Source organism: Ceratotherium simum, chromosome 5 (genome assembly GCF_057802395.1).
Source record: "Ceratotherium simum simum isolate JZ-2026a chromosome 5, ASM5780239v1, whole genome shotgun sequence".
NCBI lineage: Eukaryota > Metazoa > Chordata > Mammalia > Perissodactyla > Rhinocerotidae > Ceratotherium > Ceratotherium simum.
This window is the reverse complement of record NC_141904.1, coordinates 59,891,023-59,911,493: the sequence shown is the minus strand read 5'-3', so window position 1 is coordinate 59,911,493 and position 20,471 is coordinate 59,891,023. Positions and strand designations below refer to the sequence as shown.

The 20,471-nt window shown below is 39.6% G+C and overlaps 1 protein-coding gene across 7 annotated transcripts in view; it reads left to right on the top strand.

Moving 5' to 3' along the window:
- FHIT (fragile histidine triad diadenosine triphosphatase) overlaps positions 1–20,471 on the top strand; it is a 1,358,981-nt gene that overhangs the window by 1,093,706 nt on the left and 244,804 nt on the right. For all 7 annotated transcript variants that reach the window (XM_087431269.1, XM_087431270.1, XM_087431266.1 and 4 more), the window contains 2 exons: positions 7,061–7,206; positions 9,545–9,574. In XM_087431269.1, coding sequence (XP_087287395.1) covers positions 7,061–7,206; positions 9,545–9,574 — 176 coding nt within the window. The remainder of the gene's footprint in view (positions 1–7,060; positions 7,207–9,544; positions 9,575–20,471) is intronic.

Here is a 20,471-nt window from a genome sequence, read left to right as displayed (position 1 = left end):
TTTTTCACAGCATGTGGGTCTCAGGGTTCCAAGAGGACAAAAACCAGAAGTTGCAAAGTTGGTTAAAGCCTGACCTTGGAAGGTCACATAGTGACACTTCTACCACATTCCACTGATCAAAGCAAGTCACAAGCCCAGCCCAAATTCAAGGGGAGGGGAAATAGACTTCAGCTCTTGATGAGAAGAGGACCAAAGTCACTTTGCAAAGGGGCATATAAGATGGGAGGGATTCTTGTGGTAATATTTGCAGATAATCTACCATAATACCTTTAGGTACTTGACTAGTGCAAAGATTGCATTTTCTTTCTTTCGTTTGTTGTGTGTATCCTGGGTTAGCTGTGTATCAGGGCCTGGCATGTTGTCACACCACTTTAATGTGGCAAAAACATCCAAGTGTTTATATCCAAAAGGACAGAGACAGTCACTTCTGAGCAGGTGGTGAGAGTGGAGAGGAAGAGGGGAAGAAGTAGCACTACCAAGTTCCTGGTAGTCCTTGCTGATATAAATGATGCTATGAGAGAGTCAATGACTCCCAATAATTAGACCGTCCAACAAGCAAAGGGATTTTTCAGCATGTCTGACAGCCTGACCCACTGACATTGACTGTACTATCTAATCTTCCTCCGGAGTCTGCCAGCCCAGGGAAGTCAAAGTAACCTTGAACCAACCTAAGCTCAGAGATGGAAAAGGGTCAAAATGTAGGCTCTACATCTCTCCTTACTTCCTCCCGCTGAACCCTTGGTGCAGGATGGTTCTCTCATTCTTGAGCCCCTTACTCACAGTTCTCTGTTAGGACAAGGTGATACTTACTACCTCCTTTGCCCAGCACTGAGGCCTCCTTCCACCCCAGGGTTGTACGTCCCCTCTGCTTTCTTCATGCAAGGCTAGGTGTTCTCAGGCCTTTAGCAGTTTTGCACAATACCTTTGTATTTCATGAAACTCGTAATTCTCTTCCATGAACAGAGGGATTCTGGGAATGGAGAGCACATTTTTAATAAGAGGGGAGGCAGAGACTGAGTCATAAAAGCTTTTAAAAGCACAACACGACAGTGCTGTGGTTAAAAACATGGACTTTGGAATCAGACAGTCTTGGGTTGAATTCTAGTTTCAGTCTCATATTAGGTGTGCTGTCTTGTGTAAGTTTCTTATTTTCTATAAGCTGTAATTTCCTCATCTTCAAGATAGGAATTATAATAGTACTTTATGAGTTGGTTGGAAAGATTAAGCAAATGAGAGTACATAGGTAAATGAAACGATGATTTTTGGCAAAAGAGGAAAGCCTGACAACTTTCTTTGAAGCTAACCATAAGATGCTAGGCCATTTTCAAGGACAGACTTTGGTCCAAATTTAGAGAAATAGTTTCTGATTGTAGAAAATTGAAATGCAAGACCATACTGAAAAGTTTATCTGACACTCCTAGGCAGAGTTAGCTTCTGCCTCCTCTGTGCTCCCACAACATTCGGTACTGATTTCTATCAATAGCACTCATCTCTCTGTGTTGTGATAATCTGTTTATACTGCATGACAGTTTGGGACATTAGAGTGTAAACTCTTCAAGGTCAGTTACTCTGTGATATTCATCTTGGCATCCTAACTTCTAGCACAAACCCCGGACTGAGAGGAGGCTCTAGTTATGTGATGGATGGATGAGTGGGTTGCCAGCCAACCAATGGGTTGAAATTACTCCCCCCATTTGTAAAGTCCACTTTAAATCTCATCTGCACTAAGAAGTCTTTGATTTTTCCACTACTGTGAGGAATCTCTTTGTCAACCGTAGGAACTATATTGTAATTATCGCCCTTTTCTTCTTTTAAAAAAATGAGATTACTAAATGGATGTCTCTACTTTAGATTATAGGGAGAGACCAGATACTATTGGATAATCTCTTTCACAGGTTTTCACACATTATGAGTACTGGATAAACATATATTAAATTCAATTGAGTAGATTAACTTCTTTGAGGGTTATCATACACATTAGCTAAAAAGTCTCTTTAGAGGTGTTAATCTCAAGCAAAGAGGACCCAGGAGAAAGCATTTTCTTATACCCTATGTATAATATGGGATTTGCCCATTAACAAGGCCTAAGAGTCTCCAAATTAAATTATGCCACATCTGTGATATTATCTTAAAACAATTGGCGTATAAACAGTGGCAGTAGAATTACAAGAGCTGTCTGCTGTTCCTCAAAGTTAATTTGCTTTCCCTGAGTTGTTTTTCTAGGAACAACAAGGAGTACATGATACCCACCATCTTCAAGCAATATGCTGTTTTCTTCCAAGGATTATGTACTTATTTTGAGAAAATACTTTTATTCTAAGATGAATTTATGAATAACACTGTTTTGGTGCTCTCACATGTTTGCAGATCATATGCTTCGTTTTTCCCATTAGAGATGGCAGAAACTCCTTTAGTTGCATCCGTCAGTAATACTCATGATTTATCTATGTGGTGTCAATACCATAACATGTTTCCTGGTTGTAATTAGTGTTTAAAAGCATTGGAAGTGTTACGCAGGGTCATGAAAATGCTCTATCGATGCTCAGATATTTTTCTTAGAAAATGAAATTTTTAAGATAGCATAATGATCTTTATCCAGTATGCTGTTAAGATATCGTTACAGTGCTCAACTTAGGAAAAGAGGAATAGGCCCCCAAACACTTCCAATTTCCTTTAGTTACCTCTTTCTAATGTGATTCCTCTAAATCAGGAGTTGACAGTCTAAAGCCTATGGGCCAAATCTGGCCTGCCTCCTCTTTCTGTAAATAACAGTTTACTGGAAAATAGCCACAATTATGAGTGTTTTTATTGTCTATGGCTGCTTAGGCATATGGCCCACCAAACCTAAAACATTTACCATGTGGCCCTTTGCAGAAAAAGTTTGCTGACCTACTTTAAACCCTTTATAAACCTGTTTATGTTTTCAGCTAGCCACGGGATAATCCATCCCACTCAGGGGTTACCCATGGTTACCTTGGACCCCTTGGTTCTCACTGCATTGGGGGATCTGCTCTGCTTCTGTAGCCCTCTCTGCTTCCATCTCTCCCTCCCACAGTACTCCAGTACAATGCCTGTCTCCTGGACGGGAAGAACAGGAGCAACTTCTTACTCTCCTTTGCTATTCCCAGAGCCTAGCACATTGTCCACACTTAACTCGTGATCAGTGTTCATTGAATGAACAAATGATGAAAATTTCTTAGTCATAACATAAAGCAGCATTTTTATAGATATAGTTTCCCTGAGACTGAATAATCTAAAAACTACTTATTTCTAGTTATAACAGGGTTTTTAAAACAGGATTTTACCTTTGTAATTATATTTCCTTTGGGTTCATATGAAAATTAGTTTACATTAAAGATGTTTACATTTCTCCAGCTCACATCCAACATTAGTTCTAACTATGCTAGATATTAAAGATAAACCTCTGAATTAAAAAAAAATCTTGCAGACTATCCTAATCTTGTATAGATGATTAGAAAGTAAATGAATGTTGTCTCCATTTTGTCAAGCTCTTAGTACACAGAGGTGGCTGATACGAAGGCCTGGTTTATTATTTATTTACTCATTCCAGCAAGTGCTTATTAAGTGTCTCTGGTGTGGTAGGCAGTGGTGAAACAGCAGTGAACAGGACAAAGTCTTTGCTCTTGTGGAGCTTACGTTCTCATCCGGATAGGTGGTAAGCAACCGAGAAAACTACCAGCTGGTAGCAAGGGCTATGGAAAGATTTAAAGTAGGGTGATGTAAGAGTGAGTAAGCAGGTAGAGTTCTCCTTTGAGAAAGTGGCATTGGAATTAGAATCTGAGTGATAAGAAAGAAGCAGCCATGTAAAGATCATGGGGAATTGAATTCTAGGCAGAACACACAGTCAGGACAAAGACCCCATATCTGGGAAAGAGCTTAGTGTGTTTGAGGAACAGAAAGGAGCAAATGTGGCAGATATTTAGTATGCAAGAGAGGGGTGGGGAAGGAGGAGGTTCTGGAGGTAGGTAGGCAGTACTCAGGTTGTAGCCTGGGGTAAAGTGAAGACATAGGCTCTTTTCTGCTCCAGTTTTAAAGGAACTGAGGGAAGACAGTTGATCCTGACATTCTGATGCCCAGTTAGTGCCTAGAATAGCCTGAGGAGAGTATTGGATAGTGTGGGGGATCAGAATTGGCCACCCCAAAATGTGTCTTTTTGGCGTGAGGATTATTTTGGGCTGGTTACTTTTAAAAACTGCAGACAGGTGAGAAGCTCTGCAAACCAAGTAGAAGTTACCCTTTGTAAGAGACATTTGCATTTGTAAGGGAAATCTCCATCTGTAAAGATGTCTCCCTCTCTGTACCAGGAAGAAGGGGGGGATGACCTTATCTCTAGAAACTCTTATCAATGATGGAAGGCAAGGACTTAAATCTGCTTAGTAACCTTACTCTTGTTTACTGTGCTTTTCTGGTAATCTCCCACAACTGACTCCCCCACCCCCAACATCCTCCTTTGTCTTTAGCTGAAGATGGTATTAAGATGAGAACCTTCGCCATCTTTGTGAGTTACTCAGTTTTTCCTGGGTCTCTCCCATGTATACATGTTATAAAGTTTTGTTTGATTTTCTCCTGCTATTCTGTCTCATGTGAATTTAATTTGTAGCCCAGCCAGATGGACCCAGTGGGTAGAGGATATGTCTTCCTCCCCTACAATAGTGAGTCTGCAGTTGGCCAGGTCAGCTACTCACATAGCACCCATGAGCTCCTGAGCCCCACCCTGTGTAACTCCAGACCCATTTACCTCCCTGTAGAGCCCTGCGGAGCCTATCTATGTGGCCGTTTCCAGGTTGAGATAACTGTTTGGCCATCCTCTGGGTCCCAACAGACAAAGACAATGATCACTGACGTGAACTCCTGCCCAAGTAGACACCCTTGAAAGTCATCTATATTTCATCTTATTATCATTTGCCTAGAAGTGTGTGTGTGTGTGTGTGTGTGTGTTATATGCAGATAAGATGTCTTTTTAACAAAGAGTTGGATTACAGGGAGTATATATGTCAGGACAATGTTGTCTAAACAGGCTGGTGAAAAATATTCAACTAAATGAGAATGTGTTGAGCCTATTTAACTGTTTACTGACATGTTGTATTGCTATTATTAATGTTTAGTTAAAGTAACAAATGTATATGATATAAGCCCCTGTGATTAAGTGTGCACAGGATAAAACATCTGATAGATTCAGCCATTTTGATTCAATTCCATAAACATTTTGATTGATGAAACATTGAGTCTAGCCAATCCTTAGCATCAGACAAGCAAAATGGACAATAATATAAGACTTTTTTATGGCATTGAAAAAGAAAATGTTCAGATGTCATTGATATTACTAAAGTTACAGTAGATACAGATTGTTGATTCATTCCACCAGTTTTCACAGTAAGCAGTTGTTTAAACACAATGTCCTTCCTTCCCCATCTAGTTGCTGTGTGCAGACATAGCCTACCACAGCAATTATGGATATTGTTGGAAGCCTGCAAAGTTGTCATCTTGCTGTGGTTTGGTGAAGTCAGGGCCTAAGGGAGGGTGTAAATTAAAGCAAGGAGGAGGAAGATGGGGAAAGGTCTCTTTTAACAAAGAAAAAGCAACTCAGTGGGAGTGGAGGCTGGCATTCTGCTAAAAGGAAATGAAAGGAAATTCTTCATTTCTAAACGGTTCATTGACCCATGATAATAAAGCAGCCCTGCCAAAGAAGGATAATTATCTTTTTAAGTATCAGATGCCCTGTGGGTGAAGGCCTCCCTTCTCCTCTCTTGAAAAATGAACTCAGATTAAACAAATGCTCCTTTTCCTAGTTTACAGTTGACATGAATTTTTTGATTATGAGTGAAATTAATCAGTTTCCCCCCCTTTCTTTTTTCTCCCTTCTCTTATGGAAATCAGGCCCGCCCAGCTGAGCTTAGTGCATTTCCCCTTGGGCCCTGAGTTCTACCAACAGTATGATGCGCTAAAATGCTTGATATTCTGGTGAGACCAGCAATTGCAGAATTGTGATTTTATTATGCCCCTTAGCTGCTTAGCTCCAGGCAGAAGCATGGTCTCCTAAAACAACAAGAAAAAAGGAAAAAAGAAAGAAAGAAAAAAGATCATCAGAGTGTTTTTTCTCCTACTGGTACCTGAAAACTAAACAAAAATTAATATATGTGTGTATGTGTATACATATGTATGCACACATGTATATGTATATACCCACACATATATGATGAGTTCAAATACAAAAAGGAACTGAAATTTTATTGATGATATAACATTGAATATTTATATGCTACCAGCAAATGATCAAACTTACATCTTTTTTCTCTAGACCTGTTGTTCGTTCAGACCAATGTAAACACGTTGACTTAAGAGAATGTATTAAAATGGTGTTGTTTGTATAAGCAGACAACACTTTTCTTAAATTAATGATTTAACTTCAACTGTCTTCTTGAATTCTTAATAATCAGTCTGAGGAACCCTTGTCATAAATTACTTAACCACGAGGTGCATCTCTTGGTTATAGATGAAGTTCACAGTACATTTTCAGAATGTCTACGCTCCTTTTAAAAATAAAATAAATAAAACAACTACTATTGTGTTTTTATTATATATTTCTCTAAAGAGGTATTGAAATTAAAATTTTAGTCATGATGCTCTACGTAGAGAAACCAACTGGATATTCCAGTTGCTTTTGTAACCCAGTGCTTTTGGCTGCCTGAGAAGATAGAGCTTTAGAACAGGAGTCAGGAAATAATAGTCCAGAATAGATCTTGCCTCTTGGCATAATTATCTCAGCCAGCACTTGAGTCTCTCTGAACACTAATGTCCCTTTTTCTTAAAGGAATTTCTCCAGCACACCACAGCTTCTCCTTCAAAGTATAATTAACCATGTTTGTAAGCTCTCTTTGAACTCCTTGGAGTTCGGTGTTGGTAAATATTTGTTCTTTTATTCCTTAGTCTTTGAGGGTTCAGGCCCTGGGCCAAGAGGATTCAATACTGTGGGTATAAACTTCTTGGTAAAAATACTACCCAAAGCCAGCAGAGTGTGCCTTAACAGACCTCACTGCAGATGTCCTCGTGTGTCCTCTTCGGCCAGTGGAGCGTTTCCGAGACCTGCGTCCTGAGGAAGTGGCCGATTTGTTTCAGGCAACCCAAAGAGTCGGGACAGTGGTGGAGAAGCATTTCCAGGGGACTTCTCTCACCTTTTCCATTCAGGTGAGTGTACGGATAGCTCAGAAATTATTTTTCTTCCTTTTCAAATCCTAGCATTGGGCTCTCTCCCTTTTAAGCTGACATCCCACTGGGAAGGCAGCTATGATTGTTCATGTTTTATATAAGAGCAGAAAAAAAAGTTACTAATCCAGGACCAGCCCACTGTCCATCAGCCCCAAGGTGCACTGTGGAATATCAGCTGAGGTGATGTTTGCAGTGTTGTTTACAAAGCAAATGGGAGTAATGGATGAGTGACTTAATGGGCATCAAAACATTTCAGATCTTTTACTAGAACTGGGGCTGGACAAGTCATTTTCATTCCATGATAAATATGTTTCCAGCACTGCATGGGCCCAGCCCTGCTCTACTTCCTGGGGAGTTGAGATAGGCAAGTTAGGTGGGGCCTTACCCTTAAAGGGCTGACCTTTCTCTTTAATTCAAGCCCTGGTGATTGATTATGGATTGCTAAAAAGCTGGATTGATTGACTATTCTATATGGCCCGCTTCCTAGTAGAGAAATGAGAACCCCAATCACTGGAGATTTTTAGGCAGAGGTTGAGCCAACACTTATTAGTGTGGGAGGAGGAGGTCCATGGTGGATCATCAGCTGTAGGCATTGAGTAAATCAACAGTAACGTACCATGGGCTCCTTCAGATCCTCCACGGAAAGAGCTGAGGGTATCAATACACAATTAAAATTCTTTGTGGTCTTGAAATTTGATGACCCCGCAATAACCCTGTGGAAAGAAATGGATCATTCCATAACGTGAGACCTTGTCCTCAGTGCTTTAGTTAAACTGAATATTTACCATCCTTCCTCTACCCTCTTCAGTTCTCCACCACAGACCTTCAAAGAGAACAGATAAAGAAGACCACTGTTTTCAGGTTATGAAAGGCTCTGACTAAAAATGCTCAACTGCTTCTTAAAAACAAATTTTGCCACCATGTCTGTGTTGAGAATATCTAAACTTACCTATAAAATACAAGGGGTGTGTGTGTTGTATGTCAAACCATTTGAGTCACCTTCACACAGGTAGTGAAGCTCAGGGTGGCTTCATCAAGCTTATACTACAAATCATGTTTCCAGAGAGACCAAATGAAGGCAAGTGGGTGAAGACATCTGTCAGTGTTTAATGAAATACTAGAAGAAAATTAACATTCATAAAAAATGGCCAGTGCTGGTTATCTAACATGATTCACTAGAAAATTAATTTCATCAATATAGGAACTGACTTGTGCGTAGCACTTCGAGTACTTTCATATATGCAGGGTTTTCGAACTTTTTTAAGGTTTAACCCACATAAGATATTGTTTCACAATCATGTGTACCCTGTGCAACATACACATATATAGATAAAGGAAATCAAAGTTTCACAAAACAATGTTTACCCATTTTATGGACTCTAATAGTTTTTGTTCTATTATCTGATTTCTTTTGTTTTTAGTGCTGATCACGCCCATTAAGCTGACTTCACGACTCATTAGTGGGTTGTGACTCCCAATTTGAAAACCACTAACTACACAGTTCTGCTTAATCCTGGCCACAGCAGGGTGAGAATTCTCACCCCATTAGTCTGGGTCATTTGCCTGAAGTTGCAAAGTTCTAATTCAGTTGTGAAATTTCTGATTGTAAAGACATTGCTCATTCTGCTATCCCAAACCAGCTGAGCACTTGCTTGTATTGTGATTGGTGAGTAGGGGAGTTTCCTCATTTTCAACTAAGCAATTAGTTTTGTTGGGCTTCAGAAAGCTGAGAGAAGAAACTAGGATGGGAATAGGGCCCAGATGCAATGAATACTCCCACTTTCTCCCTCAAGATCACAACAGCCAAAGAGGGCCCACTCTTGGATGTTCTTCCCATATAAGACAGTCCATATTCTTGCTTAATGGATTATGTTTATGTAAGACAGTCCATATTCTTGCTTAATGGATTATGTTTATGGCAGATTTCCTTAGGAGAGACTGCAAGTAATCAGACATTAATTAAACTATATCTGATTTAAAGATAACTAAAAAGTGTGATACTTCACCTCCCCAAATGTTTTCAGCCTTCTTTTAATGCAATTAAAACCATAGCCAAGAGCAAAGAGCGTGAAAAGTAGCAGGGGGGTTGGCTTACTGGATAATTTATATCATTTTTATACATAACTTCTCACTTACTCTCAGGCGGAAATGGAGAACTGTCTGGTCCTATGCATTTGAAGTGAATGGTCCCCATGAGAATACTATAAATTAACACACAATGAAATTGGATCTAAATTATTAACAGGCGATATTTCTGAATAAGCAGGAGATACCATCTATCTGTTCTCACCTCTGTTGGGTTTTTTTCTACTTCTAGGATGGCCCGGAAGCTGGACAAACTGTGAAGGTGAGTGCTTCTTATGTGCATACAAATTAATAAGGGGCAATTATGAGAACTAATAAAAAATCACAGTGAGTCATTGGCAGCACATTGCTGTTTCATTATGTTATTTTCGAGGTCAGAGAGACCCTCAGTGTTAGAGCCATAAATCCTCACATTATAAACTATGCCAAGCAATATGTTTCCCATTAGTGTACAAGGCATTTACCTTTTGTAGTAAAATTATTATTGTGCAAATGCTAAAACAGAAGCTAAATCAAGGTGTCCTAACAGAAACTGAAGTAAAAGAGGTTCATATGAGGTAGTGTCTAGGAAAGAGCACAAATGCCATGTATGGATTTGTGGGTCCCATTTTAAGCCTGGGTGTCTTGGACATGCCTTCCAGTTCTTTATATGGTCTATTTTTGCCTCATCTTCTTGAGTGAAGGGCTAACTGATGTGGTAGCCCCACGGTTCTCCTTCACTCCTTGCTCTGTGCTTCTCTCCACCCCCACACCTATGCTTTTCCTCCCTTTGTACTTAATACCAAAGTTCTAACCTAATGGAGTCAGTGGAGCTCAAAGATGGATTTTTAAGTGTACTTGAAGAGGAAAGGAGGATTTATTAGGATAGTCTCTGCTTCTCTAGTAAAGTGAAATAAAAGAATAAAATCCCGGCTGATTCTGGTTTCAGCCCCTTTCATACAAATGTAAATTCTTATGCAGTTATGTCCTATGCCTAAATCATAGAAAAGGCCTTTTTTTTTTTTTTTTTCCTGGTGCTAGAAATCAGAAGTAAGTCGAGCTGGGGTGCTAATGTTATACTTTGCAAAATCAGATTTTATGGCTCTGACACTGCCTGTGAGCAGATAAGGTAATGCTTGGCACCAAACAGTGCCAAATAAACATAGTTCTCTTTTGATCTTAGTTTGCATATTGGTTTAATGTTTAACATAGCTATCATGAGACTTTTAAAAGAGAATGTCTGGCAAGTACTTTTGAGGGGCAAATGTCCTAGAGGAACCACCACCAAATTCCTTATGATAAAAGAAAGAGCTAGCTTTCTGATTGTTCCTGACACAGGATGTGATAGTATTACCACCCAAAAAGGAGGTTCATCTGCCCTCTGCAAGACATGCCAATAGTCAAGAGGCAAGGTGGTAGGAGAAAAAGGACTTATTTTATTACAGCTTGCTAGCAAGAGGGAAGATGGCCGACTAATGTCCAAGAGAACCATCTTAAAAGGGCACAAAATCTTACAACAGTTATATGGGCCTGAGAGTTATAGGGGAGGGGGCTAGGAATGTAACACATTCTAGTGTTACAGGCTGGGAGTCGCCACACCAGCTCTTTTGGTTTTCATTGGTGATGGCTATTAGCATAGATCCTCTGTTGGGGGTCATCACATTCCTAAGGAACTCAAAAGAACAAAGTTATCATCTTATCGCAGCTGGGAGGTACATGCATACGCAGGGGTTGTAAAATCAACATAGCAGTTAGATCTCCTGGAGGGTGCATATCCAGCTGGGTTAGTTTGTCAGAGGTCATTCAAAGTTACAACAGAGTTTTTCTTTTCTACAATATGGCTTCACTTATGTCAACCTTTTCTTGAGCCGGTATCAATAGGGACAGAGGGGACTCACGGCCTTCCTCCACTCCACTGTCCACCCCAATGCCAGGCTTCTAAATATGCAGATGCGAAAAAAGAGTAGAATAAAAGTAGCTTCTTTTTGAAATTGTTTCTTCAACATGCAAAACACAAATATTTAAACCTAGTTACTAGTTTTTACAAAACTCAATCTTCAAATGTAAATTCGAACAACACCAGATTAATTAGATGTATTATGGGATATCTATTTGATGGAATTCCTTCAGTACTTGAAAGTAACGCTGCAGAGGCATAGTTAGTAACATAGGAGAACGCATAAACCATATCAAGTGGTTGATAATCTGCACGTACTAAACATACCTAATATTTATATGAGTATATCTAGGTTATATGCTGTCAAGATTTCATTTCAGAATTCTGAAAGGAGCGTTAAAGATATTTCCTATTCCTAGACAAGCAGGCATTGAATAGACACAGAAAGTAGATGAATGGTTGCCAGGGGCTGGAGAAGGAAGGGAATGGGAGTCACGACGTGTGGGTAAGGGCTTCTTTTTGGGGAGATGAAAATGTTGTGGAATTAGATAATAACGATGGTTTTTGCAACATTGTAAATATTCTAAAAACTAATGAATCGTATACTTTAAAAAGATGAATTTTATGGTATTTCAATTACATCTCACTTAAAAATAATAGTAAAATAAAACACACACAAAAAGCACCAAGTCTAGCAGGGCTGAGCACCATGGCTATAGACTCTTGGACTCCAATAGTGACTATATGTTTGTTTGTTTTGTTTCGTTTTTTTCTTTATTTTTTTATTGATGTGATAATAGTTTATAACATTGTGAAATTCCAGTTGTACATTGTTATTTGTCAGTCGCCATATAAATTCGTCCCTTTACCCCTTGTGCCCACCCTCCAACTCCCTTCCCCCTGGTAACCACCAAACTGTTCTCTCTGTCCGTGTGTTGGTTTATATTCCACATATGAGTGAAGTCACACAGTGTTTGTCTTTCTCTGTCTGGCTTATTTCAATAGTGACTATTTTTTGATGTCCCAATTATCTGGCTAAAATTTTTAATGGTTTTCTTAGTTTTGATAGTGAGGATGATGGAGTAATTCTTGGTGTATAGTACTCATATATGAATTGTCAAATATGGTTGTTGTTATCACCACCATTATTACTTAGCTTAAATTGATTTTTTTTTATAGCTCTATTTTTTTTAATCAGCAGATTATATTGTTTTGGACATCTTTCAACCTGATCACAAAATTTCCCCAGTGTGAATTAGCAGAGCCATCTCAAATCCTTTGTGGAATATAACATGGCTAAAAGAAAATAACTGTATATATACATATAAAAACTTCAATGCATGACAAAGTTTTGAAAACTGTCCCTTTAGAATCTACGTATCTAAAGTTGTCTAATCTATGTTTTTCCAAGTGTGATTCTTATACTATGTACCTGAAAATTGAGTGTGGCGTTAGTTTAAAAAAAAATTGATCCTCAGGTTTTATTCTAAACCTACTGATCTAGAATTTTTGTGGTTGGGGCTTGGGAACCCTCATTGTTAACAAGCACACCCTGTGGTTCTTTTGAGTGTAGATATTGACCAGTCTCGCTATTTTACGGTGATAAAATAGCAGGTGGTGATGGCCGCATAAGCTTGACCCATGGAAGCCAGTTTTGTGTAGCCAGCCCCTCCAGGGAGCAGAGCAGCATCTTCCGTAGTCAGCTGCTCGGTTCTGAGAATTACAATTCCAGACTGAGCATTTCATATTTTGAAATCCACACAGTTGCGCATTTTGAGGCAGCATTTGACAGCCTGCCATGGCAGCGCAGTGACTGTTCTCTTCATCTTTGCCTTGTGTCTCACTCTTGGTATTCGTGTGATGCCTGGGTTCTAAACCATTTTTGTCTCATGCTGGGTGGTAATAGCAATAAGCCCAGTAATGATCTCTGCCCCCAGCAGCTCTTGTTATTGTTAGTGAGGGTTCACCACTGAGTTCGCCTCATGAACATGGTGCCACTTTCCGGTTTTTTGTTTTAGGGGCTTTAAATTCTGCTTCTCAAAGAACAAGGGTGGCCTTGCTTTCTCAAGAAGGCATTTGTAGCAGGAAATTGAAATATCGAAGTAAAAAAGTGACCTCTTATTTCTGGATTCATTATTAACTCTCCTTTTGAGTTTAAAAGCACTGCTGTCCACAGGTGATTATCGCAGGCATTTGGAGAGCCCACAGGCTTGAGAAACAGTCTCTTTCTTCTTGTTTCAGCCATATATCACTTTATGCATATACATATCACCATATGCGTACGTTACAGAGGTATCATCACTGTGTTATCAGCCTTCCTGATCTCCCCCCATCTGAAGTAGCCCTCCTAAACCTGTCACTCCCTATCCTGTTGTCTTATTTGATTTCCTTCAAGGCATTCTTCACTGACTTTTGTTTGTGTTTGTTTTTGTTCCTATACCTATGTTGTTTCCTTAATCCCTCCAGGTTGTCAGCTTTGGTCCTTGTTTACTTTGACTCTTTGAGGTGGTGTGGGGAGGAGAACAGAGATGATAATGGTGCTTCACTTCATAGAACAAATCTCTGCTCCTAAGTTTCTAATTTCAGTTAATATGAAGTAGCAGATAACATGTACTTGTATTCCAGCGTGCAGTCAGGGGTCTGAGTTTCCTGGAATTTCTGTCGAGAACCTCCTATCTTCCAGGTGTCACTGACAACGACTGAAATTTCCACTAATCTAGTTCCCAAATCATTCTCCAAAATGTAATTCCGACTAGCCAAATCATTAAGGCAATGCTCAGTCCTTTCAAACAGATGCTGCTTAGTAAGTTTAATGTGAGCTATCTTTTGGAGCAATTACTGTGTACATCTTTGGGTGGGAGGGTGTTTTAGGTATATTAAAGAGAGAGATTTATGACAGGCAGCTAATCTAGAATCTCACAAGTACTATTTATAGAATATGCTTGCTTACACTCTTCTGTGTTTATGGTGCTTGAATCCTCTACTTAGATATTTAATTTTGCAGTATTAATGCAGTGGGAAGTGTCTCTTAATAACTGTTGATATATTAGCAATTACTTTTCAGATTGCTTGGGAAAGAACAAAAAAAGGAATTCTTTAAAGAAGTGTTATTTAAAAAATTTAAAAAATCTCTTCCATTTGCTGAGGCGTTTATATGGTCCCAGAACAGATTTTCCACATGAAGATTTGGTAATCCTTTTGATTCATGAACATAGAGGATATTTTATCTCTTAATAAAGTCCAGTAGTTAACACACTGGCATCAGTCAGATGTTCTGTAGGAATATTTGCTCTACTACTTGATTGGCTGTGTGACTTTGGGCCAGCCTCTTAACCTCTCTGAACATCCATTTCCTCATTTGCAAATGAGGGAAACCCTATCTGTTGTATGGAGTGATGATGAGGAGAAACTGAGATGAATAGATAGCCCAGCCCACCGTGTACTGTCCCTGGGACCTTATGCATGTTTCTTAATCTTAATCTTACCCTCAGTTTTCTCATTTGTAAGATAGGCTAAGGCTCAGCTTTAGGAAAATGTACCTGGCATTGAGATTGTCAGTGGTCTTGCCCAGTTCACTTAATTATCATACAGTGAATTCTTTCAAGATTAATTACTGTCTTTTGGCTTACGTTTTTGAGAAATCTTTCTTCTGATCTTATGACTTATGCTGTTTGAGTATCTAGTTTGAACTTGTTCTAAAAGTGACCACTTCAGTGTTCAGAGATCTGCCTTATTAATTGGGGGAAAAATCTCTACCCTGATATTTTTAGCCTCTGCTGTACCCCTAGGTGATAATGAGTAAGTCATGGTTCTGAACTGACAGTGTATGTCACAATTACTTGAAGCAGGGTTTCACAGAACAGAAAGCTGCCAGCCCCCTGTGCGGTAGGTCTGGTGTGGGACCCAGGACTCTGCATTTTAACAGATAGTGTAAGTGATTCTCATGCACACTTCACTCCGGTGCAAGGACACTTACCAAAGAAGTGACAAGAAGATGTGGAGGAATCTCCACATAGCTGCTCGTTTTCAACCCAAATGAGTTCCTAAAATTTGGTGTTCACAGAAAGGAGAAACTGACATCTTGAGAATGAAAATGATTTTCCTTGACTGTTATTTATTATCTTTATCTGGGAATAAATTTCAAAAGAGCTGTAATTTGCCAGAGACCTTTTATCCTTTGATTAAAGCCATGTTGGAAAGTGCTTTGCCTGTGTTTATACCTAGTGTATATATTTACTGCCAGAAAAATTAGTATCTTCAGGATGCAGGAGCTTTTATCTTGTGGAATTGCCTTACAATTTGCATCTCTGCTCTCAGAATGAATCCAATTTGCCTGAGTTAGGTAAACCAAGAACAATTTTGGTGCTCAGGGGATGGGTTTGGATGTACGAGTGGGAGTGGACACCTCCAAACTTCCCCTTTCCCCAGGCGTGTACGTGTCTTTGACTCTCCCTCCGCTCCTGGTGATTTGGGGGCAAAACCCCTGGTCTCTGGCTCTCCAGGTGGAAGAAGGGACCATAAGTCTACCTGTCTTCTGTGGGAAACTTCCTCTCTCCTACTAACCCTCAAGGCCTCTTCTAAGTAGGTATCAAATCGTTGAGTTTTTCCATTTCTAATTGGTTAATTTTGATTTGCATGATGCCATTTGGGTCAAAGCACTGAGAGAAAAATTAACCAAGCCCCCTGATATTCTCCCATTTCTATTTTTTCTTCCTTGTTCTCTCAAACTCACAGGTAGCTTAGGTGGGTGGGATGGAGGATGCTGGAGATGGAGTAAGGAGGGAGGGGAAATGTCATCAGGATTAAAACATACTGATGAAGAGGGAGGACTCTGGAGCTGGATGGCCTGGTTTCAATCCCAGAGCCGTCGCCTGCCATTTGTATGACCCTGCAAAAGTCTGCCTTTCCTAGCGTCAGCATCTATTTATAAATTTATAAAATGGGGGCCTTAATAGTACCATACCTCCTAAGGGTGCTTTGAAGACCAAATGGATTAATGTATGTAAAGGCCTTTAAAACAGCACTTGACACATTAAAGGTGTCAATAAATATTTGCTATTAGTTTTATAATTTTCACTTAATCCGCACAATCCTCAAAAGTAGGCATTAATATTTTTACACTTGGGGAAACCCAAGGTTTGAAGAGAGAAAATGAATTATCAGAAAAACCCATAAATTCATAAATAGTATTGCTGAGATTCAAACCCAGGCCTGTCTGAAAGCCCAATTCTCCATTCAATCTTGTGGCCAGCTCTTCCTAAAAACACCTTGCACCCAGTAAGCACAGTCGAAGATGCGCAAGGAGAGGCTTTGTAAATATTTTGCCACCCTCAACACAGATTCATCTGTGTATTTTGCTCTGCTTAAAATACTGTTGGCTTCCATCTAAAAATACCCTGACGACTATCAATGTTTACTTCTCTTATATAGGTGAACATTAACTAACCTAAATGCTGCTTTATTGCTGAATATCTCTTTATAGCAGAATTATACGTTTTAGATGTTTAATTTTTCATTAGTGCTTCCAAATTCCTACGGTAATTGGAGGCCCTGACATATAATAAAGTAGATATTTGGCTGTTAAATTTATTTTGAGATCTATAACACAAAAACGTGGCAAACATTGGAGATACATTCTTAATGTCAAAGTTTCGCAGGTTTCAGTAGACTGTCTTTTACACTTGATGCTCAGAGTTGGGGGGTTTTATTTAATCACTGTCAAATCAAATATCCTGTGAAAGGCAAAGTGCTTTCTATACCCTAACATGCTACATAAATGTGAGGCATTGTTATTCAGAATCACCTTCTTACCTCTGATGATGCAGTAAGGGCTGTCACTCGCTGTTGTCATTTTGCTGTGGAATACTAGGTGCTCAGAAATCATCAGTGAAGGTATTACTCTCTCTCGCTATTTCGCTATGTGTGTTTCAAGCCTAGGAAATTATGTGTAAAATTCCCTAACTCCATATGACCAGCTCATCTAAGTTCAAAGTTTTAAACCTGTGACATCTAAATAATTGGCTTGGCCGAAATGTCAATTCTGTACAAAAAAGAAGCAAAATAATCTCAGTCCAATTAATGACGTGACATGGATTCAATAGTTTTGATTAAATATGAGTGGTCAGTTCAGTTTCAGTAAATGAATCATTTGTTAAAGATCATACCACACACCTTAAATACAGAATGGGGAGTGAAAATCCATAAAATAATACGTGCTTTGGTTGAAATTGGACATTTCAGCTGAAATAGATCCAGATGATATTACAAACTTTTGTTTCAGGAGTTTTTAACAGAAGTAGTAATAAAACATAAACACAGGTTGCTTATAAGCTGTCTATATAAGTGTGAAAAATGCAGATCTATATTTTGCTGAGAGAAATGGACACAATAGGATTGGGATTCCCCCAGAGTGAGGAAGTAAGGAGAAGGAGCCCAGCATGGGGTGTCAAGGGTACCCAGGGGCCTTCAAATCCATAGATGATGTTTTAGTTTTAAGTCGGGTCATGTGTACCTGGTTGTTCAGTATGTTGTTTATGATATTTTAAATGTACTTTAAAAGAAAAAATAACTATCTCTATAATTTTTATTTCAGAGGCTCCATCAGAAGAATTTTCCATCAAGAAATGACTATTATAATTCATTCTTTTTCCTTTATTATCTTTAGCGTATAACTGGTTCTCACACCTCCTATGGTCAAATTTCTGACGATGGAGCTCATAAAATAGATTTTTGTGGAGAAATAGAAAAGCCCACAGTTGATTCTGATGGTTACCCAGATTTATGAACTGCTGTTTTATTTATTTATATAAATACATTTTGATTCTTGGTCTAGGTGACCTAGATTTGATTCTTACTCCCATATTCATCCTCAATTATTCAGTCCTTTGCAGGGGCTCCTCTTTGCCCTTTATGCCAAAGCCATTAATGAACTAATTTTTGGGCCGGCCCCGTGGCTTGGTGGTTAAGTGAGCGCGCTCCACTGCTGGCGACCCGGGTTCGGATCCCGGGCGCGCACCGACGCGCTGCTTCTCCGGCCATGCTGAGGCCGCGTCCCACATACAGCAACTAGAAGGCTGTGCAGCTATGACACACAACTATCTACTGGGGCTTTGGGGGGAAAAGCAAATAAATAAAATCTTAAAAAAAAAAATGAACTAATTTTTAAGACCCCAAAAGCAGTGGAAAAGTAAGTATTTGATGACTGAGCCTGGGTCAGATGGAAACTAGCTTAATGAATAATAGACATGGCAACCTGCAGAGCCACAGACATGGAAGACTTAGAATAATGACCTTCCTAATGACATTTGAGTGAAAAATATTGGGTTGGTAAGAATCTGTAATGGCCTTCAGGCCAAACACATTGAGAGATTCTTCCCCCCAATCTACGTGAATTATGTTGGCGCTGGGAAAGGGTAATTTTGAAATTTTGACTTCACATGTCGTGAGGCATCAATCCTACACCTGTAGTCTCATGGCAGATCCCCTGTCTGGAGAAGCACTGATTCACCAAGATCAGGGAAATGGACGTCCATTGTTGGATGCCCTCTGGATTGGATTAATCCCAAACCGCAGGAGAGGACAAAAGTCATGGTTTGAAATTCTTCTGGGCTCATTCAACATAAAGATAATATTATTGGATTCTGGTAATGAAAACTCTCATTTCTTCCCCAGTAGTTTATTCTATAAAAAAAGCTTTTCTTGTTCCTGATGTTACGTGAAAAATAAACATGAAGTTGTTTAGGATGTTGACCTTGCCTAAAGTGGTGTAGAAGTGTAAATAACACTGAATGGACAAAGTGAACTCACCAAATATTCCTATATTTTGTGGTGAAATCCATTTGTCCCAATGTTCACATTCAAATCTCCCACGCTAGGGTCTATATATCAGTACCTGTTTCCTGAAAAAATATCTTCTTATCATGCTTTCTGTAAAGGTGCCCTGAAAAACAACCCAACAGGGCCTTTTATTTGTGTTTCAATTCATCTGTTGGTTGTAAATTCCCAGACGTAATCAGATTCTAGAAGTAAAATTTTGATGAAACCATTCAGTCGTGGAAGTAATAAAGGTGATTCCAAACCCAGCTTTGCCATCAGATGACCAGAGAGGAAACTCACTCTTGAGGAAGAAACTCAGAGCTTGGGATAACTCAGAGAATCCCAGAGGGGCAGGTGACCTTGCAAGTCATGTAGCATCATCTCCTGTTCTGCAACGACCCCCTTCTGTAGCCTTTAAATTGGTCTTTTATCTTCCTCTACACCTGGGATCCCAGCGCGCTGTGAGGTAGCTGCTTCCAGTTCTGAACAGCTCTGGTCTGTGGTTGACGATGAGAATTTCCTCATCCTGTGCCTGCCGCCCGGGAAATGAGCATCCTGACTGCTCATGTTTTTCTATCCAGCATTCATTCTTTAATTTATTCATCCAGTGCCTACTATGTTCCAGGTATTGTCACAGGCCCTGGGAGACCAAGAAGAATGAGACATAGTCCTTGTCTGTCTTTAAAGACAGTCTGTGAAAATGCCACTGTAATAGAGGAAGACGGAGGAGGTTGTAGAAGTCGTATATTTCATATTAATTCCTCCTACTAGTAAGTGTTTGTTGAGTGCCTACTGTGTATCAGGTTCTTCCAGGCACTGGCATACAGTGGAAGGAGGGGTGGGCAAAGGGCAACTCTCAGTTTCTAGGAGAAACTGAGTTGCCGTCAGGTTCGACTCTCGATTCTAGGAGATTATGGAAGGCCAGGTGGCTGGAATTTGGGGTGGATAGAGAGGTGGTGGGAGATAAGTTTGAAGAGGTGGACAGGAAAGCAGTTATACCAGGCCTTGTACACTGTGCTGTAAGGAGTTTTAATTCTACCTTAAGTTTATTTGGTGTTTGGATTATTTTCTAATTTCTAAATTATTTTCTGCAGAGGATATTTCACATGTACTTCATATAATGGGTCCCCTTAATTGATTTGGTTTTTATGTTTCTAAGACCACTTTTCTAGAACTTGAATAGTTTTGTCTCGTATCTATCATGGGCACTGAGGTTGTCTCCCCAGCATACTCTCTACACTCCTCCATTATTTAGCAGCCAAGCAGTTAGGATGTGCTTGGATCCATCTTTAGCTCCGGGTGTGAAACTTGTTTGGTCTAATCCAGGGTTTGGCAAACTTTCATAAAAGGCCAAATAGTAAATATTTTAGGCTTTGAGGGCCGGATGGTCTCTGTTGCAATTATACACTGGCCGTGGTAGCATGAAAGTAGCCATAGAAAACATGTAAATGAATTTGCACAAATGGGT